The 27,785-nt window shown below is 31.4% G+C and overlaps 3 protein-coding genes across 3 annotated transcripts in view; 1 reads left to right on the top strand and 2 right to left on the bottom strand.

Moving 5' to 3' along the window:
- Nucleotides 1-2,410: 2,410 nt before the first annotated feature.
- LOC148617115 (uncharacterized) lies at nucleotides 2,411-7,745 on the bottom strand. The gene is made up of 4 exons (XM_088584442.1): nucleotides 7,290-7,745; nucleotides 5,506-5,598; nucleotides 4,519-4,709; nucleotides 2,411-3,341 (listed from the first exon to the last, which is right to left on the bottom strand). The coding sequence occupies exons 1-4, from the start codon at nucleotides 7,549-7,551 to the stop codon at nucleotides 3,261-3,263; spliced, it is 627 nt and encodes a 208-aa protein (XP_088440568.1). The 5' UTR covers nucleotides 7,552-7,745; the 3' UTR covers nucleotides 2,411-3,260.
- A 4,317-nt stretch (nucleotides 7,746-12,062) lies between these two features.
- LOC148617114 (dolichol-phosphate mannosyltransferase subunit 1-like) lies at nucleotides 12,063-20,080 on the bottom strand. Its single transcript, XM_088584438.1, has 9 exons — nucleotides 19,957-20,080; nucleotides 18,823-18,922; nucleotides 18,181-18,214; nucleotides 16,969-17,045; nucleotides 15,884-15,909; nucleotides 15,261-15,356; nucleotides 14,786-14,854; nucleotides 14,262-14,376; nucleotides 12,063-12,192 (listed from the first exon to the last, which is right to left on the bottom strand). Exons 1-9 carry the CDS (start codon nucleotides 20,058-20,060, stop codon nucleotides 12,088-12,090), a joined length of 726 nt encoding a protein of 241 aa, XP_088440564.1. The 5' UTR covers nucleotides 20,061-20,080; the 3' UTR covers nucleotides 12,063-12,087.
- Nucleotides 20,081-20,271: 191 nt separating this feature from the next.
- Nucleotides 20,272-27,785, top strand: part of LOC148617113 (protein FAN-like) — a 29,317-nt gene continuing 21,803 nt past the window's right edge. Inside the window, exons 1-11 of the mRNA XM_088584433.1 lie at nucleotides 20,272-20,425; nucleotides 21,085-21,183; nucleotides 21,688-21,766; nucleotides 22,847-22,902; nucleotides 23,480-23,573; nucleotides 24,023-24,136; nucleotides 24,811-24,863; nucleotides 25,164-25,296; nucleotides 25,786-25,857; nucleotides 26,993-27,101; nucleotides 27,430-27,523. Of these exons, the coding sequence (XP_088440559.1) occupies nucleotides 20,388-20,425; nucleotides 21,085-21,183; nucleotides 21,688-21,766; nucleotides 22,847-22,902; nucleotides 23,480-23,573; nucleotides 24,023-24,136; nucleotides 24,811-24,863; nucleotides 25,164-25,296; nucleotides 25,786-25,857; nucleotides 26,993-27,101; nucleotides 27,430-27,523 (941 nt within the window). The 5' untranslated portion in view covers nucleotides 20,272-20,387. The remainder of the gene's footprint in view (nucleotides 20,426-21,084; nucleotides 21,184-21,687; nucleotides 21,767-22,846; nucleotides 22,903-23,479; nucleotides 23,574-24,022; nucleotides 24,137-24,810; nucleotides 24,864-25,163; nucleotides 25,297-25,785; nucleotides 25,858-26,992; nucleotides 27,102-27,429; nucleotides 27,524-27,785) is intronic.

Raw genomic sequence — 27,785 nt, 5'->3', positions numbered from 1 at the left:
TTTTTTTCTGATTTCTTGACCACAGCTTGTTTATTATAGTGTGTTTGCTATTTTTGAGGATGAGGTACTAAGTGATCCTAGAGTGTACCCTGAAGCATACTTAATTGAATTTCAAAATATTGTGCAATATTGTGTTCAAATGAGTTGCTGCGTCCATAATGGACTGCAAGTCCCTATGTTAAGTGTTCCAAGAATTATTGTCCGCACATGCTTCAAGTGAACAGAGTTTAACAGACTGTAATCGTATCATATTGCGCTCGGCAAAGCTTTTATTTCTTCTTATATTGTTCTAGCATGAAAGATCTTAATGATTTCACTACGCTTTGAAATACATGTTATTCTTCAATGGACCGTCGAACATCCTTTGAAAAAGAACCTTTGAAATCCTTGTTATTCTTTAAAGGACCATCGAACATCCTTTGAAAAAGGCTCTTTGAAATCTTTGTTATTTTTAAATGGACCATCGAACATCCGTAAGTGGCTGTTTGTGATACATGTGCAGAAAAAAAATCACAAGACAAATGATGTTTTTTTTTTTACATGTACATCATATTTTTGCTTTTTCGATTTTTTTTAGACACTCCAACAAAAATCAACCAAATCAATCATGATTACTCTTGCAAAGTAAAATTTTCATGAAAACATGTACTAGGGGTATACCGGTGTTCGTGCATCTGACTATGTCGTTCACACTTTACACAATGACTGCTGCATCTAATTTTTGTGAACCTTTGGTGAATTGTTTCTTGTTATTGCTACGAGTTTCCAGCCTATTTTTCCTTCATGAGGAAAATGTTTTCTCATTACACCAATATATGGAACCCCTTTAAAATGGTAATCTAATGACAGTCGAAAGATTGAAGTCTTGTTCTATCAATAAAGGTCAAAGTATTAACCAGGCAAAGGTGAAAAACGATGACAAAACTATTCATAGAGGTAGAATTAGTGTAAGGCACATAACTCTTACAAATCTTTGGTACGTTTGTATTTACCATTTACATCAATGTCATGTAAGCATCAAAGTAACATGGATTGATTTCATTCTGTTTCATGTGAAAGCTTGATGGGTTTTGGTGAAATTGAATATGATACAAACATATCATTGATTTCAATAGTTATGTCCCTTACCCTAGGTCTACCTTCTGTCGAAATAAATATACACAGAAAATATACTCATAAGGTTGAAGAGAGAACATTTTTGATTGGTTTGTACAATGAAGCCTGTTGAAACTGAACTACAAATAATCCAAATTAATCTGTCTAAACAAGTCATTTAAGGAAGTCATTTACATCAATTTAAATATATTTCACAATGTAAATCAAACACTTGTCTTAATGGAACAATATTGTTTTTGTTTTGTCCTCGCCGTGTCTCCTTTGTACAACTGAAAACCTACTGTATTAAAATTCATGAAAATGTGTAGGTAGTGGGGACATAATGTGCATATTACCTATAGACTTAGTGATCCATTGAATTATGTAGAAGCAATGCCCATTTGAAGTGAAATTTCGTGGATTACATATCTGATGCAGATTGTAAGCACAACTTTTCAGAAACTACAGAACAAAATATTATGAAACTTTGCAGAAAGTGAGGAAAATTGTACTTGGGTGTGCTATAAGTTCTTTTTTTTTCACAGCGGCGTAATTTTTTTGGAATGCCCCTTTAAAGTTTGAAATTTCATGAATGAAGCAGGTTGTATGAGGAAAGTCATAATAAACTTCTAAAGTAGTTAGGGCATACGCGCTTGATCTTTTTTGCTGAAGTTATGTCCCTCTGAGTTTAAAAATTTACCTAAACATACAATTGAGTTAGCTTTCCATCGCAACTTTTTGGAAAGTACTCAAACAAATGTCATGAAACTTGGTAGGCAGCACAGTATGAACAGTACCTGTAGCCTTGCTAGAGAACTTCGTGGTGATGTATTAAGAGGTGATTCATTGTACATGAAACCCACTTTTCCGCCGCAGTCGGTATAGTTTCGCTTTCTACCCTTTGACCTTAAGGACGCTCTCTTGTGGAAATCACCTGATTGCCATTATGTTTCCCGATTGGCCAAAAATGCTAACTTAGTGGCGTTCGAAAAGAAAATGTATCGAAAATTTGAAATTGAGTTCGAAAAAAAAAACAATCGAAAATTTTACATTGCGTGAAATGTGCTATTTTCTTAAAAGGAATGTAGAAACTTGGAAAAAAGAACAAAATTTTAGTGCGTGGGTTTTTTTTTTAAAGATAGTACTTGTTTAATAATACCTCAATAAATTTCACATTACCATTTTTACATTTCGTGAAACATGGGGGTTACGTTTTGAAGGGAAATAAAACTTTAATTCAAGTCTACTTTACCTTTGTTATAATTTAACTGAAAGCAAAGCGGTGAACCAAAAAAAAAAAAGAAAAAAAGCTAAGTATAATCTATATATATTTTTTATACATTCATTAAAGTTAGTTATGATATAGACATACATAGGTCTCAATAAATAAAAAAATGCAATATATTACAATGCATTTATGTGGTACACATAACAGAAGTCATAATTATAAATTTAAGAGTCAGACATATGCACAGGATTGCTTATTGTAATAAAAAATTGTCTATAAATTCAAGTGTGGATCCAGAGATTTTGAAAGGTGGGGGTTCAGGGCTGATATTTGTAAATTTTACCAAAATAATGCACACAATTTACAAACTGTTTCAATTAAAGCTGTACAATCCCTGGAACCTCCTAGATCCGCCACTGAAATTTTTAATATGTGAAACATGAAGCATTACTAGTGCATAAATTTCATTTGATAATAAGATAAATCTGTTGGACAATTGCTCATGTTCATGATAAAGATTTGCAAACCATGCCCAAAGTGGTCTTCTTATTTCAACTTAAATGTCTTCTAGGCCCTTGGTTCCCTTGATTACTCTTTCAACAAAAGAACCAAGTGCGATTGGGTACCAATTAACTCGATACTCGCATGCAAGGGGGTAAATGACCATATTCGTTCCATGCAAGTATTTTGATGCTGTCACGCCATCTTTATTGAATAAAAAACATTCAGTACAAACGTAAACTTGAATGTGTGGCTTGTACTTACAGACGCACAAAACGAAAGCTAAACAATATAACAAAATGAGTAGAAAGGACAAAAATATCTTAACCATTGACTTATATGTATGTGGGAACGAAACGCGTCTAGCATCGTCTAAGACAGTCTGTCAAAATTACATTGAAATCAGATCTGATAAAGTGTACTGTGTTTCTGTTCTTCACAGTACAAATTCAGAGAACCCACAAGCCACGATTTCGCCATCAGGATCCGTCAACCATGTTTTTGAGAAATATTTTCCCTGAAAGCAAATGTAAATCCCATTAGATAATCACTAAAGCATCTTGAAAGCTATTGTATGCTGCATGTTATCGATAATCATGATGTTGTACGAGATTATTTCTTGTTTTTGTACGTATTGTATCTTCTCGTATAGTTATTTCACATAAGTTTGTTGAAATGACAAAGTAAATCATTACAACAAATGGTTTTTTTTTGTGTGTTTTTTTTTAAGGGGGTATGTCTGTCCGTTCGTTTGTCTGTCTAGATTTCTTTTACTTACAACTCCTTCTTAACCGCTCTACATATTTTGATGAAGTTTTTCAGGTAAGTTTGACGATCATATGTAGATGTGCATTTAGGAATATGATTATTGTCAGAGCTAGGACATCAAACTTAAGGGTTTTACATCTTTAAGTCTTGTTAGCATACATATTTATGTACATACGGGTACGTATTGTTAGAGGCATTTAAAGGGAGACAATCCAATTTAAGGCTTGGGTTATACATTTAACTCCATTCCAATCAAGGGGTAATCTTTATGTGAGATTGCTCACAGTATTCCTTGTTCTGTTCGGCCTTTAAAAAAGAAAATAAGTCGTCATACGTACTATATATCCTATTAATTAGATATATTATAGTGTTAGAGTGCATCGGTATACTACCGTGTATTAATTACGTAAGTTTTTCTTCGAGCGTAAACAATCTTAAAATACTAGTAAGTTATGTAGCAGTCTTTGTAAGAATCCGGCAAATTCTGTAACATGTGATACACCTAAAAAAAGGCTACATATTTTTATTTTTGTTAAGTTGCTTTATAGGTCTTTATGATGAAATGAATAATTGTTCATCCCAGTCTGTCTGCTCTTAGGAGATAATCCATATTGAAAATACAACAGTTTCTATTGTATTTTAGTGTCACCGAGTTATCTCCCTCAATTTCGAATTTTAAAGTATATTCTATATAAGTTTTTTCTCCTAAGAACAAGGGTTATATGAAAAGCAAAATGTTAATTTCTGTTTATCATAACAGTTTAAACAAAATATCAAAAATAAAAATACGTAGGCTTAATTTCCAACCATGAATCACATTTTGCATGATTCTTATCTGGAGTGCTACTTAATTCGATAGAATCCACGGCAAGTAGTAACCGCGAACATTAATTCTTGTCGATCAAAGTTTTCCAAAATATACTCACTTTGGGTAAAAATTTTGGAATTTTTCGGTCGGTTATCCAGTTGTGGTAACCGGGTTTGTATGGACAAAACACCTGTCTGTCTTCTTCATCTTCTTTCTCATCTATCTTACAAAAATCCCACTTGTTGTCATACAGTTTTTTACCATTATACTTAACAGATATGCCAAGTTCTCCTTCGTTGAATTCATCCTCTAAAAACGGAACAGAATCGGCACACAAGTTAGTAAAAAAGACAAAAAAAAAACATCACAGGGGACTCTCTGAATTGTAAAATATGAAAGTGGAGACCGTTAGAACAGAAATTAGCGTTAAGAATTTTCTATTTAAAGTTCCCCTACTTTCATTGTTCTCTGACCTTTTTTCTGAAAATGAAACAAACTCGGAACCCTTATACTATACTAAGTTGTGAGCTGAGGAGATACGTGCAGTCCAAATTAAAAGCAAAGAACATAAAATAAATTCGACTCTCCATCTCGAGCTGTGACTGTTACTTACAGAATTTGTTGGCATACTGGTAAAAACTAATTTGAAAGTTTTGTGAATAAATTGCCACTGACATTCACATTGTGTATTGAAACATAAAAACATGCAAATGAAAAAAAAATCCTCTTACACCAGTGCTATTTTAATTCGGATTGCGTTCACACCTAATTGTCGATATAAAGGGTGCATGTCTATTCGGGTGCGCATTATCTAATTAACGAAAGTAACACTATCAATGCGTATAATGTGCAATACTTCTTCAGTACTTGTGAAAGCATTTGATTCGCAGTTTGTGCGCATTATATGTACGTTCACTGGATGCGCATTATATGTACATATAAACGATATAAACGAAACATCAAAATGTTCTATAAAATTTATGTTTTCAATTGTTTGTTGAAGAACTGGAATTGTGGTTAAACTATTTTTCTAATAGAGAAAAAACATTATATTTGTGTATATATACACATATAATATTATCCTCGCACTTAATTACAAACTTACCAAATGTAATGTTGACGAAAGTTCTTGTTAGTAACCCCTTCGTTCGCTTATCAGGTAACAGCACAACTTTTCCTATAGTATCTTTATCTCCTTCTGCATAAAAAAACGTCACAATGAAATGCTGAATAGTGTATATTGTACACGTAAGTGTATACTTTGATAAATTAATTGTAATGTTACACAACGGACATTCAACGAAATTGTTACACAATGGGAGATCCAGAAAAGGGGCGTCAGTGATTTCCGTTTTCCCTTAAATAATCAATTAAAATTTTCGAGCATAAGGGACGGGCCTCCTACCCCTCTTTGGATCCGCTTATGTTATATTTGTTTGTTTGTTTGTTGGGGTTTAACGTTCGAGCAGCAATATTTCAGCTATATTCAGACGATGCTTATGTTATAAGGATACGCGTAGAAAATTTACACTTGCATTCGTATTCGTCGTCAAATATAAAAACAAATATATGTATCAATCATTTTATCAAACTCCCTCGCTATCAATCGGGATGCCTTGCCTTTAATATAGTTCACGTATGTAGAAATTGCGAGGATATAAAAGTTGAAATTTTGTGTTTATAAAAGTCCAAATTTCGAGATTATAAAAGACGAAATTTAAGATTTTCAAAAAGTAAAAATTTGGACTTTTAAACCTCGGAGTATCGAGTTTGAACTCGAAATTTCGACTTAAAAATATTCGTATGTCCATAATACACTTCCATATACATTGCATATTTATACGTGTTATATCGGATTATTTAAACCATACGGGTGGAAACAAAGACAAAACCTTTTTTTTTCAAATAGGCTGGCAAGAGAAATTCTCAACTATTATACTCAAGATTCTTGATGCAAACATGATCGAATTGATACCGACAACTCATATTTTGAATTGGAAATAATACATGTATTTCATGATCAAGGTTTAGGAAAGTTGCAGATGTTGAAGCGTTTTTTTTTATATCAGTCCACAACATAAAATGGAAATGTACCATGTCCTATTTCATCACGGATTTGGCAATTTCAATGACAGAAAAAACGTCCTTGATGATTACATAAACTCATGACTTTTTAAATGTTACTAACCGCTATATAAGTAGTGCAGCACAGAGATCGTAAATGAATGACGAAACAGAAGTAGAACACATACCTAATTAAGCTATGCATGTACTTCTAAAATAGACTTCGAGCATACAAGTACATCGTGTTACATGTATGTGTATTGTTGTGTGATTATGTATTTGTCAAACTCAAAACTTGCTTTGTATTTTATTAAGCAAGATCATGGCATTTCTTGTTTTCATGCTCTTAAAAATCGCGTAAATCAGAACTAATGATGTTATGTATTTCAGGGGCGGATCCAGAAATTTTGAAATGGGTTCTTAAAAATGGGGATTCCAGTCTAATACAAATTCATTTTCTCATTTTTGCCTAAATTTTACACGAAATTAACGAAATTTTCCTATAAAGGGGAGGAGGTCCAATACCCGGAACCCTGATATTTATCAGCATTTCATTGACAAATTATTTCAATTGAAACACCAATATGTATATATGAGCTAAATTTGAAGATAATTCAGAAGAATGAGTTCTAATATGAATTAATTTTATAAGAATGTGGGAACGTAATTAGCGCTTCTTTGCGTTTAAGACGATTATCCCAACTATATTGTACTACTTTCTCCTTCTACTGTAAGTTACAACAGGATGTACCGAGAAACATTAAAATACTTTGATAAAATTGCAAAAATTACACAGATAACAATACAATTTCAAGCTTAACTTACCACAAGCGTCCCATATAGTACCGATACAGACATATTTGTTTTCCTTAATAAACTTTCTCCAAGCAATTTCAGAATCAGTCAGTTCGTCTGGGTCCTCATCTTGACTCACACTACCAGCATTTTTCAAATTTGATTTCAAAATTTCCTCTGGAGGTCCATGATTAAAAAATACCACATACAAACTGATAAAGGCACAGACTAAGATGAAAAATATGATTAAGGGAACTTTTCTCCAATTCATCCTTACTCCCATCACACGCATTTCTTTGTGAAAAAAAATGTTGCTAATCCCCTTTCAGTGTTAAAATTTGACAGTACATATCAATTTCTGTATTTGATGAAATTATCGATAATAAATATGATAATTCGGAAACACATTCAAACAGTACAATAAATAGAGTTTGACCCTCGTTATCATGTGATATCGTACATACATGTACATGTATGTTATACCGGATAAAGTTACTCTAAAATGTAAGAGAGTAATCAAGGGAACCAAGGTTATCAAAAGAATATAATCCAGGGACAAAGACCAGACTAACTAACGCAAATATGTTATACATCAACCGAAATGAGCTTGCCAAAAGCTGGAACAAACATTGTGTGAACTTCTCGCCTTATTTAGGCAAAGCTGACGGGTACTTTCCGATCGAGACTCCGTTTTTAAAATCTCTGATTCGGCACTTGATGTCACTTTTGGGAATCAGTCCTTCTCTGCGTTGAAAAATATATGGGTTCCTTTTGTAGCGTAAATACTCTACATAAACAAACTTGCAATTATTCGCGGTTTGTCTTTTCTCCATTCTTTGCTATGCAGTGTTTACATTCTACATGTAACACTATACAGTATTTTTCCTATGTAATACCCATAACACTCGGATACGTTAAATTGACGGGTTGTATATAATGCATTTCCTATTTCACTTATGGGAAGATTCATCTTTCAAGGAGTTCACTGTAGCCACTTGAAAAGGAAGACACAGACACGAGTATGCCAACTACACTCAAACAAATATATGTGAGATTTCAAGACTATTTGCATACGGGGAATCAATGCTACTATCGAGGAACATCTTGTAATAGTAGTACATCATTTTCGGTTCTGTATTTTTTTATGTATATCTATGTCATTGTGTTGAACTTTTCCTTCGTCGTCCCAAGTTGGCAACTTTATGATAAAGCAAAAGGTCGGATTTATACGCAATGATAGAGATATACAAAGTTGTTTTATAATGAAGGAACAGAATAATCATGTCACTAATTCAAGAGGTGAATGTTTAAAGTAATTTGAATTCAGAAGCAGAATATAATCTTTCAATAATGTCAGCCCAAACTGAGTTGATTCATAACGCATAATACGTTACCAATGATTTTTGTATCACAAATGTTCTATTCTTTGCCTATTTCAACAGATCATAAGGTATTTCAATAAATGCACATGGATATACTGTCCACAGTGGGAAAGTGAACTTTTTCCAGTTCTTAATATTTTAATTTGATTTGTAACAAGCTCTTGCATAAGTTGGTTTTCTTTGAGCAAACCAGATTATTTTGAATAATCTGGCTTGGTACTATGTCGTGATAAAAGTTGATTGATCCGCACTCCGCGACTCAAAACAATATTTTGACGGTCATCTATTAGAAATTAGGGAAATTGTGAAAGAACTAATTTTTGAACAGATAATACTCATTAGCCTGGTTTGGGCCAGTTTGCAATTTATAAACTCTTCGCGTTTTATGAGTGTAAACTAACTCGAACAAGGTATATCGTATAACCTGTTAATAAAATTAGAAACATTCCTTTATAGATCATCAAACAATGAAGTCATATTATTATTTGATTAATTTTCAATTTTTACTAGCTCCAGTCTGAAAACCAGGTCAAATCGTATAACCTGTTAAAAAATTAGAAACATTTTTTTAAAGTTCAATACAAGTAAATCTTTGTAGACACCCTCTGACCTACAGGTTGCCAAAACAAATCTCTCGGGACTCATTTAAAAATTAAGATTGACCAACCAATATTCCGAATTTACTCCCATTGAAATTGCAACTTCTATGAAAATTGTTTTGTTAGCGCATTAATGCCTATAATTCTTTATTTTTATAAAATTTATACCAAAGGTTGTTAATATGAGGCCCCCAAAAATGATGACCAGCTTATATAGAGATTTATCTCCTTTGGAAATAGACATTTCTTCAAATTTTATGCTCTTACACCTAGATTTCTCAATGGAATTTGATAAAATCCATACTTAAGGTTGCTACCATGAATCTCTCTAACAAGTGCCAAAAATAAATGATGACAAGTTCATTTTGAGACGTATTTCTCTTGAAAATTGAAAGAATAATCAAAGGAACCAAGGTTATAGCAGTAATCAAAAGAATGTAATCCACGAACAAAGACCAGACATGGAAAATAGACATACACAACAAAGTACAAAAAATAACCAAAAAATACCAAGTAACAAAAGCAAATGGGCAACTCGGACTCCACTAAAAACTGGGAGCATGGACCAAGTCCACCGGTAGGGTTAGCATTTACGAACTTTTATGTTGAAAATTGTTTTTTAAACTTTTCTTTGTTAATGTAAATTTGAGTGATCCTTCAATATACAGAGATTTATCAAAACCAATTGATGCCTTAAATGAAGAAAGAATATCGAAAATGAGGGTAAGTATTGATTTTATTGAATTACTGCAGGGCATGATTTCTTAAAATAATATGTTGTTCTTCGGAGTTCATGATGACGACCATAAAACTTTCGTAGTGATGACTTCAATCTTGTAGCAACATAACCCTGCTCCAGACGCCTATTTGTTAGAATTCTAGCGTGATACAAAAAGTCTGCGTAGTCCAGGCAAGCTCTGGCATAACATATGAGTTGTGATATGAACACTCCGTACACAGGTGCTGAAGGGATGTTGCCACAGATGAAAGGAAAGTTGACAATTTTGAATGAAAAGTCATCACGTTTGTCGTAAAGTTTGGTCAATAGTTTTCCTTGACCATCGATTTCTAAGTGTAGGTAAAGATATGAGGCTGACTTTACAGTGTCAATGCTCTCAGGCCTACATTTCTCAATGGATTTAAAAAAAATATCTGAATGGTTGCTATAATACATTTTCTTACAAGTTTAAACATCTGTGAATATTATTCTAATGGCATGTTTGCCCTTTCTTATATCTTAAAAGGATGAAGACAGGGCCATTGGACACTTCTTTTATATATTATACTCATGTAATTCTGTTTATTAAGAAATTTGGTTTGGACTTAACTTATGATATCACTCTTTGTAGACTAAGAATGTCTTATGATTTAAAATTATTTTCTGATACTTTCCCATACAGTCACTTTTAGATCACAAACATCTAAGTTTTTTTTTCAAAATTGTGTATTTTCTTAAGGAATATAAATCATATAATTTAGAATGCACTAAAAATATCTTTCATGGCCATAATTTACAGGAAGAAGTCCACTCAGTCTTCAAGTGATTTTAAGACTAAATCTTAGTTTCATTTGCAGCAATGACAGAAATTATTACTGTAAACTGTAAAATTTTCGCAGCAATTTTATTTTTGCTATTTTTGCATTAAGATTCGAAAGGTGAAAATAAAATTGCCATGAATATTTTCATGAATTAGAAACTGAGCAAAAACAGATTTATAGCAAAAACTGTGAATTATAGAAAGAGATACTGATTGTCATTTGATATAAAAGCAATTACATATGGACTATATCATTGTGGATTGTTCAGATCAGTAGGGAAGCAGTGGCGGTTCCAGATGGAGGGAGGGGTGGAGCAAGGGATTGGCACTCTCCTCCCCCCAACTTTTTATTGAAAAAAAATTGTCATTTTTGTGTGTAAAAAATTACCCAAAAAAATGACAAATAATGTCCTTTTTTCTGAGGAACCTCGACTGCCACCTTCCTTATCAAAATGTCTGGATTCGGCCATGGGAAGTTGCCTTCATGAGCTGTTGATATTAGGTAATTTAAACCCACCAAAAATGGTCTAAATGAAAAGTAGGATTTCCTAGGACATTTTATACAGTACAGCAATTTCAGAGTGTTACTGCTTCATTGGAAAGTACTAAGACCCCTAGCCAAACTTTGAGAGAAATTGCATTATACCAAGCAGATGTATATTTATCATCTGGATAAACCAACTCAACTCCACATACTCCCCACTTGGTCACATATGTTTAAGATAAATCACATATCTTTCAGGTACTCCAACAACGTAAGAGGTTGGATGGGATCAAGTCAGGAAATAGCTTGTCCAACAAACTCTGTCGCTGCTGGAGTAATCTTTCAGGTAACATATGGTTTTGGCAATGTCATATTATCAGTAATTAGTGAGAAACGAGCAAAGTAACATTAAAAATAGTGGAAATGTTGAATTCATGGTTTCTAGCATTTAGAACATTTGAAATTGTAAAGACAGATTATCAAACTTTTGAGCTTCAGATAGGTTTAAATGCAAAAATACAATAATATAGGTAGGGGTATGATAAAATAATTTTGTGTTTGCCAGAAATCTTAATTTATCAAAATTCAGACTCCAAACATTTTCTTGCCCCACTTCTGTTTACCTTTAATTCAATTATGTCCCCTAACCTGAATTCCTGGAACCGCCCCTGCATATGGCTCAAACCTGTGGATCCTTTGAAATACGGGACAAAAATATTTATTTTTGGATAGTGGATAATGGAAAGAAAGTTTACTCCTTTTTATTTGAAAAAAAGACCTGGAGTGAAAAATGCAAAAAATGAATTTTTTATGTAGTTTAATAAATCAAGTTGTAGCAAACAAATATAACAGTCCCTTCACAAAACTAATAATTTCAGATCCACCGAGCTTTGAAGATCCATATACTCTGTCAACAAATGATATTGGCACCTACAAAAAAAAGAAATTCAAATTAAGATCAATTTGTAGGCATCCATTTTCAGGGTTTTTCTAAAAAAAAGTAAAACATTTTTTTAGTTACAAAATTATTAAAATTATTTCAATACAGCCATTCAACAATCCCGAGCAAGGGCAATAACTCAGAAATGATAAATCTGCCATGGGTTATAAGATGGGTTTTACTGAAAATTATCAGATACAACGACATGGCTTTAATTTGGGCCTATAAAGTAAGGTAAGTTGGCCAATTTTCATAAAAAAAAAATTAAAAGGGCATTGACTATCTTGAACTTTTATTTTAATCATGTGTCAATAAGACCTTTTAAAGATAAACAGATAACAGGAATAGTGATGTGTAATACACAGTAGGACAATAGTGACCTTGATCAAACATACCTTTAATTAATTCATACTGCAGTCAGTACTGTGAAACCTGCCTTAACCAAACCCTGAATAAACTGAGAACATGCCTATTCTGACATTTTTTTAAGTCTTTTTGAATCAGTTTTCAAAGGCAATTATTGCTTGATTTAGCTTTCTATTTCGATACTTTTGAATATGACTTTTTGTATTCAATTGTTTGGGGATTTAGATCTTCCTTTGTATTTTATTTTAATGCTACTGATGAGAGGTAACTCCTTGAAATATGTGTACAGCATATCCAAATTTGCAAGATTACAAGACTGGTACTTTTGTGTTTTATATATACTACTCAAATGATGCATGTACGATGTCAAACCATTTTACCATAATCAATCAATGGATGAAGGATGTAGTACATGTATTTATTTTTAAAACTGATACAAGTCAATTTCAAACCAAAACAACCCCCACTGCATCCCCCTCTCAAACTTAAACTCATTTTTCAGTCTAAAAGGAATTTTGTTTAGGCAGGTTTCATATTTTATTGAAGATGTAATATTTATTCCATATATGTTGGAATAAACCATTCTACATTTATAAATCTAGATTGAGATTTCAGGTTTAACAAATATGTTAATTCACTGTAGAATTTTTTTTAATTTAATGATGTGTTGGGCATATACCAGTTATCTCTGGGTAACTTTGCAAGCTAATTAAAATTTGATCACATGCGACATAGAAAAACGGGGGAGCTACCCAGATCTAATCTTATAAGATTTGTAATTTTGTATGCCGAGTTCAAATGTGATATATGTATATGTACCTATGCAATCTATCAGTAACACCTAATCAATATAATTAGAATGCAAATAGTGTCAACATAGTAGTAATCTTTTCTGACCTCTGACAGTAAGCCTCAAATAAAATAAAATCAAATGCTGAACACTCCAATTACACAGAATTTCTTCAGGCATTTTGCAAATTTGTAAAAAAGGATGAGAACAGTGTGTTTGAAAACATTATCCATAAAATAATTCAAAATGTTGTTTTTTTTACATTAATAACAATAAATGACTAAATTAAAAATGTTTCATTAATCTAAAAAAACCCTCAAGTGGGATAAATATAGTGGAGAAATGTTCTATAGAACTGTTATGAGAATATTAGCTGGTTTTAAGCAGGTAGACCTAGGGTAAGGGACACAACTCTTACAATTCATTGGAATGTTTGTATTCAGCATTTTGTATCGATCTAATGTAAGCATTAAAGTAACTTGGACTGATTTTGTTCTGTTTCAAAAGAAAGCTTAAAAGGCTTTGGGGAAATCGAACATTTCACTGATGTCAAGAGTTATTTCCCTTACCCTAGGTCTACCTCTTTAAAAGAAGGTTGGATGAACTATTAATTTCAGTTTAAGAATCTGCTTAGACTGACGATTACAGGGTTTGGCACAATATTAGTTTTTTGGTCTAAAGAAGCTTAATACAAAAATAATAGAATGCTTAAAGGTCCACAACCCTGATAAGAAAGGACAAGAATAGACATGCCATTCAAGCTTGATACAGCCTTGAATTTCAATTGTGATTAGAAATAGTTCACACCAGAATCAAACTTTGGTATGCCATTCCTATAGACAAGGTGCCATACCATAACACAGACACTATGGCAATCATGAGCTTAGGATTCAAATTCCTTACCTCACCAATTGTAAAGCCCATCTGAGTTGCCCTGACAACCATTTCCATTTGAAATACATATCCTTTAGAAACACAAGCATTTATGAGTTTCTCTAATATATCTTTTCTGTATAACCTGAAATAATACAACACAAAATGTGCTGTAAACATACTTGTATTTCTCATTTCTTATGATACATGTACCTTACTTTTGTGACATTTGTCAAGTTACCTACCAGTGATAAGATATCAGTGTTTACAGATGTTATGGAAAGTTTACTTTTTGTGTGTAATGATTATATACCTTATTTCAAACAAGTGGACAATAAAAACTCTAACTGGCTTAAAATGATACCCTGCCACATTGTAAAGCAATTTTGGGTAAAAACAACTTAAAATAGCCATACATGTAACTTTTGTGTTAATAATTGGATCACAATGAAGTTTGAATCTGATCCATGTTTTATGATACTAAATAAATAAACAAAGTTTGAAAAAGATCCTTCAATATCAATATCCATAAAAGGTATCATCTGGTAAATTACCTGAAGCTACCAGTAACATCAGAGGCTCCTGGTCTAAGCAAAATTTGAGTTATATAATTTGCTGTTCGACTACAATAAAAAAATATATGTATTTTTGTTGTGAAAAAATATTTCCCTGTCCCACTATTTTGCTGTAGAAACCTCCAATAAATCTAAAATATTAACATGTCTTTCACATTCACACATTTGAACTTTTATTGGGTTCCAATCTAAACCCATAAAGATAAATGAAGCATCCTAATGATGAATGGACAGACGGGCAGAAAAAAACAACTATGTATTCCCGAAAAAGAGGGAGAAGGGCTTCATAACAAAAGATTTCATGCAATGTGGGGCAAATGATATGTCCATCAATTAAATTGTATCATGTTATACTTACATGTAGTACGTAATTGAAATATACAAAATATTAAAGCTTTCTACCAGAAACAATGTAGAATAAAAAATATATGTTCTTTACTCATTTAAACTATACCTGATAAATTTTCTTTTTAAATCCCAGCCATAAACACCACCATCACCAATATACCTTGTACCTGACACTAGATCATAATTTCCTTCTTTTTGTTTCCTGAAAAAAGGGAGTTTATTACAGTTCAATTGTATGTTTCCTTTCCCAACATACTGTAATTTTTCATAGGGTGTTAATTTTGGTGTATTTTAGTGGCCTATCTAAAAACGCAAAAATAAATTCTGCAAAATATTTACTCTGGCCTAAGTACTTACTGCATGATTTGTGATCCACCAAAATTAGAATTGCCAAATGTTTATATGTCAAAATAACCTGCCATACAGTATTTTAGAAAAAATTTCTGGCTTGGGTTGTATTGTGCACTTTCTACTTGTTGTATTTGATGATCCTATTTTGGTTTGTTATCTCATGAATATGTATCCCAGATCTTTCATTCATTATTTTTTTAACATTAACTGTCTTTGTGCTAAAAGTTGCATCTGGCTTCCAAGCTAAACTTCTAACCCTTCATATCGTTCTTTTGCTAGGCTACATTTTTACCAACTAAACCAGTTTTTTTTCCTAAATTTGGCTTTCCACAAATTTTAGTTCTGAATCACAAAATAAAATTAAAAAATGATACTTACTTGATAAACTGTGGAATGAACTTTGGCTAAAAATATGAACATGTTACACAATAAATAAAGAGGGATTTTCAGTCAAACATAACTCAATAACATCAATGCATGTATAAGTTGTTTCAATACAAATTTATTGTATTGTGTATAATCAATATCAATTTCTATCTGTCAGAAAATTGAGGATGAATAAGTTACACTGATGTTTCTCAACTAAACCTAGATGAACATATATTTTAAAGGTTCTAGGCACCTCACAAATTAGCGATAAAACAAGAACCTCATAAAAATTATCCGCTATAGAATTTAGGTTTATAGCCTGATAGTAAGTTGGAAGCCAGTGTTTTGAAAACAAAATATTAATCTGTGATTTCCTACCCATAAAACAAGTGATTCTAACTAGATAAAAATGATCTGGTGATCACCAAATTTTAGAATCAAAAAAGGGGACATGACTCCTCATAAACTGCAAAATATATGATAGTGGAACTTGACTCATATTTTTAGAACCACATTATCATGCCTAAGTAAGAACACATGTACATATGTAGTTAAGTGTTTTTTTTTTTTATCATCTGGATATTGGAAGTGAAGGCACATATATAACAGACATGAAAATCATCAAACAGGCTATAGTTATGTTAATCTGGTTCCCTTTCAATATCATAAGCAACCCTAGGATCGCTAAAAATATAGACTCAGGTCACAAGCAACGAATATGCCCAATATATGAGTAAATTGCTGCTTATCAAATAAAGTAAAAAACACGATGAAATTATCTAGATTAACTTACTTATTGTACATTTGTATTGAAACGTAATCTAAGTAGAAATATTTAAACTTTGCTTTTTATAAATTAGAACATTAGAACGTATAAAATAAATAAAATAATGTCATATCCACTCAGCCAATTAAAAGACAGAAGACGTCACTGGTGACCCAGGGTTATATTTGAGAGAAACTTATGGAACGAAAATATTACCTTGGCTGCCAGGTTATAGTTATATGTACATTTTAAACAAATATTGCAATATATAGAAGAGAATAATTTTTTTTTGCAATTATTGTAGTGGTGAATAATTCTATATGCTCACATGATGTGACAAATCTGCATCCATAATGATGATGAAATTCCCTGTTGCATGTTTTATCCCATGGATGTAAGCTGTACCTAAAAAACACAATAAAAATTTTAATTAAGCAAGGCTAAGATCCAGTCTTACATGTAACTGTTTATAAAACAACATTTGTTTGACATTGTTATATAAGCGTAAGAAGTTATGGATTTTTTTTCTTTATTTGCAAGATCCATTGTTTATATGCCATAAAATTAGAAAATTTGACTAGCAATTTTAAACTACAAGAGCCTGTGTAGTGCTCACAACAGTACTTAAGGGATCATACCAACCAAAGAAATGACAAGGTAGTAACCATCAAAAACTAGCTGATATAACTGAAATTTTAACTAGATCTAACTACAAACCTAAAGCACTTAAAATATAATTCAAACAACTGAATGATATAAAATAACAGTCTTACTAAAGAATAACAAACAATCACGCAAAAGGAAATGGTATTCATTGGTATAAAGATTAAATATTTTACTTTCAATATGTTTCAGGAATGCTTCAGAGTAATTAATTTAACATTTCAAATATTTTATTTATCTAAATTAAATGGATTGGACAACAGGCTATACCTATATATTTTGTACATATCCTTTCCAATTACAAGATGGAAAATATGGGCAAGAACATCATAATTAATTAAGGAACACAGATTGCTGATAAGTCCATTAGCAAGCCATTCACATGAATACTTTTATCTATTTTATTTAATCTATTACTTTACAAATGCAGATTTGTGCAATATCTGAATATATCCAAGTACTAAGTTATCTGTTTTGATATGTGAATAATCTGCCAATGGACCTTCAGTTTTCAATAGTTAAGTTAATTCATAAATGAAATTCAATATGATACCAACAAACACAAATTAGTGTGCAAAACTGTTAATTAGTTTCAAGTCAGAGTAATGAAATTCCACAATGCCTACCCTAACTTGTTGCAAGAATAAATCAATGCAATGTACCATCATTTTCTTCCAAGGGGATAATTCTTAATTTGCATTGAACATTCCATTAAAACATATATGTAACTAGAATGCTTAATATTGAAATCATTTTTCTTTTCAAAAACAAAATGCCTCAGTCTACCTTACATTAAATGTAAATGTTGATATTTTTCATCTGAATCCCTTAACTGTAATTTTGAATATTTCTTAGAAGGATAGGTTTCAAGCCTTACCCAAGCCTAGCTTCTTCTCTCTAGGTCTTAATACCTGAAATTATAGCAAAACAATTATTTTATAATACAGGCATGAAGAAAACTTTTAGTTACATTTGTATTTACTAAATTCAATGCCAGTGACAAGAAGTTCTAGGTTCACCAAGAGCCAGGTAGTAAGATTGAACTGATACACAGAAAATGTATTGAACAAGCAAATATGACACTTGTAGATGTAATTATTTGGAATTTTCAGGAAAAATGCTTTTCAAAACTTATCCCTACTAAACCCAAAACAACTCAAAAGTTAGATTTTGTTTGTCAGCTTGCCACTCAATGCCAATCATCAGCCCATATATTTCAGTGTTTCTAGTTATATTTAAATGGGTTATGGATTAGGTTGAATTTAAATTTGATCAAATGCTTGTGTTTATACATTTTGGCAGAGTAATGGAATTTGGAGTTTGTCTTTTCCTAATTTTTTAGGACAAATTGTTGGAAAGGTACATGTTGATATACATCATTTAAAAAGGAAGAAATTAACTTGGAAAAAATTAAGTCTCATGAGGTAGTATTTGTAATAATTGGATTTTCATTGGAAGAACACAATATTTTTTGGTTCTGGATTCCTGAGAAAACATATAAAATCAACTTTGCACTTACTATTTTGTCTTTGCCATAAATTTTCTCTAACTGTTTGCCAACTTCTAATGTTCCATCAGGACTCCCATCATCAATAACAATGATTTCAAAATCATACTTACTACAAAAAAGTAAAATTATTATCAATTATAATGCACTTGTAGAAACATCTTACACTTCAACCATTTTTAAAATTATGAATTACATGTAACTGTGATTGCAAGAACAATCTTTTTTCAAAGAAGAACATGTGTACAGTAAGTGATACATTTTCTAGACTAAAAATCTTGCAAAATGTTTCTTAGTCTTCTGTGACAAAAACATACTTTCCACAACAACAACCAAAAGAAAAGGCACATGAGTGTCAAGTCTTGGTAAGAAAAACTCTTATAGTGAAGCCACTGGACAGCACTAAGATTGGAAAAAAAAATTGGCATGAGGTTTCCCTGCATCTGCATCATATTAACAGTTAAAAATTTCATGATAATCTCCACTAACCTACATGTAACTGCTCCTTTTGAAATTTGTGAGTTTTTTTTTTCAACTTGATATGGTAGTAAAATCATGATTTTTTACTGACATAAAATGTGCATAAACACTTGTATTCTAAATAAAGTAAAGCCAACTTCAAATATGTGAAATGCTAAAGGTTTGGATGGTGTAAGAACTATATAGGTTCTTAAATGTTTATATTCTCATTAGATTTTCTCACTCAGTGGTACATTCTTTCAAAGTGTAAAGCTAAAATGTTCTTTTAGGGGACAACAATATAGAAGTTTTCCTGTTTTTATGTATTTAAATGTAACATCAAATGTTCAAGGGTCATGCCAAACCAACTGTTCCAATAATTTTGCACATATTTGGAATCTCCCACTTATGACACTTATATACTATATAATGAAAAATTCATAAAAACCTTGGCAAAATGATAAATGGCATGAAGTCTGATTTGTTGAAAAGGGAACATGATAATTTGTTCGAACTTCGCTCGCACTTTAAGCCACAGCTATCCTCATATTATTTACAGTATTATGATACAAGTTCTGATGAAATAACGGGAATATAGACATATAGTATCACATCATAAACTGCCCATGAACACATTTGTCAGTCAAAACTAGACTCACACTTGATGTACGTTATGATTTTCATTACCTCTCTGTGAAATATTTGACTAAAAGCCACACAATCAGTGGCAAATTCTCTCTTTCATTATAAGTAGGCAAAAGTACAGAGTATTTATCTTTCTTGCCAGCCATGTTGGCAAAAGTAAGGGGATCTAAAGTTTTCAAATGTTTTAAAGTTCATTAATTACCCTTAGATAATAATATTCACCCATTTAGTGCATTTGAAAAATAACACAAAAGCGAATCATATGAACAACATAAAGTTTTATACATGCATTAAGAATACAAATGTTTAAAAAATATAATAATAAAATGACAAAATGAATTCTCCCAAAATACAACTTTGAACCGGAAGTTGTTTAAATACCAAAACAATACCCGGAAATAATACTGAATGTTGACATACAGTTTGCAAATGATACTCCTACACTACATTAACTTTACCTAAGAATCGAAATCATGTCTTTTCTCGAGAATGACACTGCTACAAAAGAAAGGTTACTTTTGAAAGGGAGCATTTATATATTGTAACAAATCTCTTTCTACATGACTACATGATATTTGTTTGTTTCCTTAGGTTTAAAAAAAATCTTGTTTCCAGTTTACTTAGGGATTTTTTTGGTAAAATGTAGCGGGGATTGACACTTAATAACCTGTTTTGCAGAGCATACACTCAAAATGCTGTGAAATTAGGACTTTATACAATGCAAATACTGAATCCTATTCCTTTTCCGAATTTCGGGAAGGAGATCATTAATGTTTGTGACATAACATGACTGAAAATGAAAGATTTGAATTACTTTAAAATGATTCAAACTTAGATTTGTACAATCAACTGGATTTTTTTATATGATTTTTCCTATTTTATCATTTTTAGAATTTATTTCATTGGGTCATTTTTTAACATTCTTTGTAAAATCCAAATTTAATGTGCCTTTTTAAGCTTCAATGTGCCTATTACCCATGGTCCCTTCTTTTTCCAATCACCGCACACATTCAACATAAAATTGACCATCAGTGTCACCATAAATATTACAATGTTCACAGTGTGCCTGTAAGATATCTGAAGCCAGAGCTAGAAAATGTGGTTTCTTAATTTTTGTTATATATTAAATTCATGATTTATGTGTTTTCCATTATTTTTATTCCTTTTAAGATTCAACCTGCTTTTGCTTGATCCAGGAGAAATTTACTTTGAAGATTACAGTGTTTACTACTATCCAAATGGACTCTCTGAGGAAGAAGCTATTAAAAGGTAACTCATCATTTGCAGAATAATTTAAAGCACAAGGTACCTATAGGTGTTTATAATCGGAACTGAAATATCATATTCAGTATCAATTTTCTAGTGAAATCAAGAAGTTAATGAATTTAAAAAAAATCCAGTATCATAAAGTAGTCTTCAACTTTTTGTGTCAGGAAATTTAGGAAGAAGTAGTAATTCTACAATATTTTGACTCTATTTTATATTTGGATTTCTTACTTTTTTAAAATTGAATAACTTGTATATCTTGTATGTCTTAAACTCCTCCATTTGTTACCATTTGGTCTATGTAATGATATCTATTATGTATATGGATGTTTGAACAACATCTTAGGTGTTTTTAAGTCAACAAATTTGAGGATATAAATAATATATATGTTTTGTGTTGAATGTGAACAAATGTCTGTAAAAATTGTTTTTTGTTTCAGTTGTTTATTGTTTGAAAAATGAGATTATTATGTATTATTGCTTAACATGACTGTGTAAATCTTTCAGAAAACAGAGAGGTCACTTGAAGATATGCTCAAAGTCAGTGGTGTTTGTACCAAAAGAAAGCCAGCATGCAATTCTTAAGGTAAAATGTTGTTGATCAGTACTTGACCAGGACACTAGTTCAGAAAAGGAAATACTAAAACAAAAGCAATAGTTTGCACTATGTGCATCTTCTGTTTGTGTTTACATGTATAGTCAAACCTCGGTAGCTCAAACTCCAAGGGACCATTGAAATGTGTTTGAGTTATCGGGAGTTCGAGAAATTGAAGTTTGTATATTTTAAAGATTTTTTTTTGTTGCTGGTCCGAGTTCGACTTTATCGTTAGAAATTGCTTACTTCCTACAAAGTTGTGTTAGTTCATGGATCTTTTTCATTCGCTCTCTGGAGATTATGTTGATTTGTGGACAATAAAAATGCTGTGTTCACTTTTAAAAACGAGTTCCAGTTCCTTGGGTAATAATTTGTTTTCATCTGATTTTCTTTCATGCCTTCATCATACTGACTTCAGAAAATATTCTCGAACTTCAATCAGTGTTATGTTAAGATTAAAACTAACTATTTAGTGATGACTTAAATATTACCTGTAATTAACTAAAATGACACTGATTAATGATAAGGTTTCAGTTTTTCACACCTTTTATTACCCAAGCTGACAAAATAGCTGACGAGTTGGAGTTAGTAAGGGTTATTCTTTAAGATTTATTACCGAACAGACTGACTAGTCAGTTTGAGTGTTCAAGAAATCGAAGTTCGAGAAATCCAAGGTTATTTATATTAGTTATAAAGGAGAAAATTTTGGTACTTTGAATTGTGTTCAAGAAATCCCAAGTGTTCGTGCCATCCGAGTTTGAGTGAGTGAAGTTCGACTGTATTCACATTCTGTTTTCTTATGAGCTTACTTGACACTATTTCATATAATCTTACTCTGAATTTAAACTTGAAGCTGTTGGTCCCTACTTTCAAAAATAGTTTTATATATTGGTACTGCATTTGTCATACTGCCAAAATCTGTTTCTTCATCTCGCGAGATTTCTACTCTAAGTTTATATCACTCCTAAAAGATGATCATCAATTAAAAATTAATCAGTGTCTCAAAATTGTTTAACACATGTACAGTGTATTGTCTTCTATGTGAACATGTATTTCTTCTTATTATTTTAGTTTCCACTACGATATGTCAAAGATATAAGTGAATGGTCTGGTGGACTGTTCTCCAAGTAAGTGAGATGTGAAAAAAATCAAGTTCTCTGCAAATTGTCTCAGTCCTAGTTGCACAAATGAAAGTAATATATGCGATGATTGACATTGAAGTCTGGTGTTTCATAAGTATTCCTGAAAAGGGAAGAGTAACTTACACTAAAGTTAAAAAAATCCTGCTTCTGGGTCAAGCAGTCTCATCCTTCATTAATCTTTACCTTTAGGAATTATTTAGATATTTACTGATATATTGGTGTGACAAATTTGTTCTCATGTTTTTCTTAATTTTTTAGAATACTATTCCTGTCCATAAAGGATATTTAATGGAATATACAGCAGAAATATTGAAAACTCAAGTTGTTAGGAAATAAAGAAAATAAAAATGTAGTGGTGCAAATTTCATGTAACGTTGCTACAAATGATGTTCCCTCTATTCAATGTACAAGAGTAATCAGGGGGAACAATTCATACAATTCAACCAATTTTGCACAATTCAGTGTATAAAGTAGTTTATAAGTTTCGAAACATAAAAATCTCCTACATCATTTTGGTGTTTACTAAAATAAAAACGAGAAGAAGGACTGTTTTCTCTTTCAGGATTGACCATAAAGATAAAATGATTTCTGTTGTGTCAGATCAGACTGTAGGCATGAAGGAAAAGAACATTGTCAGTCCATATGTATTCATAAAGGTTTGTAATGAGCTTTAAGATGAGCACATATTACATTGAATTAGTAAAATGAAGTGGGGGAAAAAATTAATTCAGAGAATTTATATCAGTATAGTGCATCTAATGAATTTGGTTTCAGTTCTGACAATCATATGTACCATTAAGTTAACAGAAAGAAGACTTGCACATTTTCAGGTTATTAATTTGTGAACTAAGCAAAACAAAAAGGCAGTTTCTTAAAGGGGAGACTACTCATGCTTTTTGTATTGATTTTAAATTTAGAGAGGTGTAAATATAATTGAAAAGTAGGAAACGAAAGAAAAATAAGTTGTTGCTACAAGTTGATAAAGATCGAAGCAAGAAAGACTAAAAAGATTTTTTTTTGTAATTTTGTTTTGGTGCAAATTAATGAAATAAAAGTATTTAATTAAATTTGACATTAAGTTGTTTGTATGTTACATTTATTACAGGAGCCATCGAAACACATCTTCTCACTTAACTATGTCAGTGTTGATGACTGTTTACCACACATCTGTCAGCTCCAAAGAGCATCTACCTTGCCACCCTCTGAACAAAATGCAATGGTAAATGCCATTAATATAAGTAATATAATGAACTCCATTTTTCTAGCTGGCATGATAAAATAATGGCAGTTTGAATGTTTAAACTTTATCTATAAAAAAATATGAGAACATGGTGTGGATAGAAACTGTCACCATTCCGAGCCCCTTTTTTCCTCCTGTCAACAAAAACCACTGCTTAACAAATTCTGGATCACATCACATGTATGTAACAGTATATTTCACATGTACCAGTAATTTCCGGTTCAACAAAATATGGTTTTAGTTTTGTACAATTATGAGTAACTGCTTGTATTATCAAAGACACAGCAAATATTGCATGAATCTTACTTAATCTGAAGTATGATGGGGATGGTGATAATGTAAATTATCTAAAATGGGTAAGACATTATAAAATTATAAAATTGGATTTTGACATTAATTAAGTTTAATATTTAAACTCAGCTCAGGCATATAAATTATAGAAAAATTATGCGCTTGGAATTTGTTTTTAACAACAACGATAAATCAGTAGATTTTTCTAAGACAGGACTAGGAACCATAACCAAAAAATTCTTTCCAAGCCACAGGTTCAAGTGCAGGGCTCTAGCTCGTAATAAATTTCTAAAAAAAATTGATTTGCCAAATTTACAGAGACTACCAATGTAGTATTGCTTGTTACATTTTTTCATTTCCAGATTAATGCTATTGTCTTGTCAAGAAGGTCAAGGGTCAAATTCAATACAAGTTGGTAAGTTAAACTGATTTTTATCATTATGACAAAATATTTGAAAAGGGTAGATTGATTAGTAACTAGTGTACATGTATATATCAATTGTCATAAGTTTTTAGATTGAACATAGATACTTATAATTTTCACTATTGAAGCATATTTTGAAATTTGTCACATCTTTTTGAAACCAAAGAAAACCGAAATAAATAAGCGACTTTGTATTATCACATTTTTCCAATGTAATAATTGTGAAGAGTAAGTTAAGAATTTTAAGTGTCACAGGTTTCAGATAAACAGAATAAATAATCTCATTTTTAGGTTAGAAGACTTGTATGAGAATATTGTCTTAGAAACTCAAGGAGATAGGATAACACCACTGGTTACCAATCCTGGGAGAATTATGCTTACCAACAAGATTCTATACTTTCAGCCATTTAACAATATTGAAAGCGTATGTTATATTGTTGTAAAGAGTTGTTTTAAAAATTGTGTAGAAAAACTATATTTTGACATTTCATATTACTTTAAATCAAGGGTTGGAATGATATTCACATTTCAATTTGAAGGACAAAAATATCAATCAACATTTAGCATACACATTGAAAAATAAAATGAAATGGAAAGAAATCACAGTATTAAGTGTCCTGAGCTATTTTACTGCATGCTGTCTTCTGGAATTGTACTGTTTTGTTTTGTTGCCTGAGTTGGAACCCCACCTTTTGTCTAAAAATTCTGTTACTTTTGTGCAAAGTTTGTGTAAAAGAGTGCAAATGGCAGCCTTCTCTCATAACTTTCTAGATTAAACCTCACTTTATTGAATTACTGGATTGCCTCTGAAACAAATAATTTGTGAATTGTAATACCAGATTTTAATTTCTGTATCCTTTTTTTTAACAGATTTATAATTATTGTATTTCTAACATCTTTGTGTTTTTGACAGACACCTGTGATAAAAATAAGATTGAAAGATATTACAAGACTGATTAAAAGAAGATTTTTATTGAGACAAATAGTAAGTATTCAATTTCACATATAATTACAGCGATTGAAATAGTTATCTTCAGGGAATAATTTTAGTCATTGCTGGATTAAATGATTATTACTTGATGAATTGCAGAAGTAAGTTAAAGTAGACAGTTGAATAGGAGATTTAAATTTGCTATGACATAGATTTAAATACCTATGGAATATGATAGAAAGTTTGAATCTCCTTGTTAATTGTCGATTAAGCATATCTAAGATACATGCTTTGCAGTAATTTTTCAAGTATTTATTTGAGACAAAATATAATCTAAAGACTTTTTGATTGGAGTTACAACTTGAGGTAGTCCTAGGATAGGGGACATTAGTCTTGAAATCAGTGTTATGTTTGTGTTATGTTCGCATATCCAGTTTCACCAAAGCCTATCAAGCTTTCAATTGAAAAAGAATGAAATCAATTTAAGTTACTTTGATGCAAATGATGTAAAATGCTGAATACAAATGTTCCAATTATTTGTAAGAGTTGTGTCCCTTATCTTAGGTCTACCTTATTAGTACCTTTTTAGATTTTGGTGCATGAGAATCAAAATTTATTCTGTACTACTACATTAATATGAGTATGCAAAGCCTGCAACTGAGGATCTCATTTACACATTTTTCTTACATTTTTAAATTCGTTGAGAAAAGGGACACTAGCTGAAAGGGTGAGATAGGATAGGTAAACAGTTGTCCGTTTAAAAAAATATAATTCAGTGTACCGATCTAGATACTGTCAACAATTCTTTTATTTTATTCCTTGTTTTTGAATTGCACATTTTACCAATTTAAAGGCTATTTTCACTTTGAATTCACCTCCATGGCCAATTTCTGTTGGCCTGTCTGATACCTATTCAAGTTTGACTGAACATCTATTGTTAGCCTCACATGCAGTGCTTGGTATTATTCCAGTTTAGATGTTTAGTTCAATACGCAGTTTAAAAAAAAAAACTGTATACAGACTACCTAGACAAGATAAAAGTAGTTCAATATTCACCCAGGAATTAAAGAATTATGGAGTATTTCAAAAAAACAAAAAACAAAACAAAAGGCTTTTGGATATAAATAAATCATTTAACAAACAGCATTTATTGGTATAGAATTGTACTGATGTGTTTTTTTTTATCTAGGGGATAGAAATATTCTGTAAAGAAGACAGCCCATGTAATCATCTGTACTTATCCTTGGCTACTCCAGAACTACGTAATGAACTCTTCTTCAAGATGAAAGAACAAGATGGTAAATGAAATTATTTAACTACCAGTGCATATCGGTGCATTTTTTTTCAGCACAGTTTGGGAAATGTAACAATTTCAGTCTGTTTGTTTAATGGTTTAATCTTATGTCATGTCTCAGGTTTACACAATGGCTCCAGGTAGGCCATATTGAACAAAAATGAGATCATTGCCATTTAAAAATAACTAGCAGTTAAAAGGGAATTTTTTTTAAAAAGGAATCAAATTTCAACTCTGTACAAGTGGATTGATAGGCCATTATGGCTTTTGGAACATTTTAGGTATACAAAAGGCAACTGAATATTGAATGATAAATGTTTTCTAAATTACAGATTTGAATCTAGAGTTACCAGGACAAGAGGACATGACATTAAGATGGCAGAGTGGCAGCATATCTAACTACCAATATTTAATGTATTTGAATAGGTAGGTAATAAATTGAAAACAATTCTTTAATATTTAACGTTTGTTTGCATTCCTTTTTAATCACATAAGTCCCTTAATGAAGGTGTATGCCTAGTAGGACAACTTCATGTTTGTCATTGTTAATCTTGATTTGATAGTTGCAAATGAACTTTTACTGACTCTGCTAATATTTTGTTAGTAAATTTCATTTGTGATTTTGACATCTCCAAATCTTCTAATTTCATACAGTTATTTTCATTGTATCAAACAGTTCCAATTTGTA

The sequence above is a fragment of the Perna viridis genome, chromosome 5 (assembly GCF_037379345.1).
Source record: "Perna viridis isolate PV_CMFRI_1.1 ecotype Kerala chromosome 5, ASM3737934v1, whole genome shotgun sequence".
Taxonomy (NCBI): Eukaryota; Metazoa; Mollusca; class Bivalvia; order Mytilida; family Mytilidae; genus Perna; species Perna viridis.
Note: the sequence above shows the minus strand (reverse complement) of the source record. Positions and strands in the feature narration are given on the sequence as shown.

Coding starts and splice junctions, on each gene's coding strand:
- LOC148617114 (XM_088584438.1), bottom strand. CDS start 20,060: ATGGCTGGCAAGAAAGATAAATACTCTGTACTTTTGCCTACTTATAAT. Junction 14,377..14,785: donor GATGTTACTGGTAGCTTCAG/GTAATTTACCAG, acceptor GTATTATTTCAG/GTTATACAGAAAAGATATAT. Junction 12,193..14,261: donor TGGGCTTTACAATTGGTGAG/GTAAGGAATTTG, acceptor TTTTTTTTGTAG/GTGCCAATATCATTTGTTGA.
- LOC148617115 (XM_088584442.1), bottom strand. CDS start 7,551: ATGCGTGTGATGGGAGTAAGGATGAATTGGAGAAAAGTTCCCTTAATC. Junction 5,599..7,289: donor TACTATATGGGACGCTTGTG/GTAAGTTAAGCT, acceptor TTTTTTATGCAG/AAGGAGATAAAGATACTATA. Junction 3,342..4,518: donor TTCCAAAATTTTTACCCAAA/GTGAGTATATTT, acceptor ATTTGCTTTCAG/GGAAAATATTTCTCAAAAAC.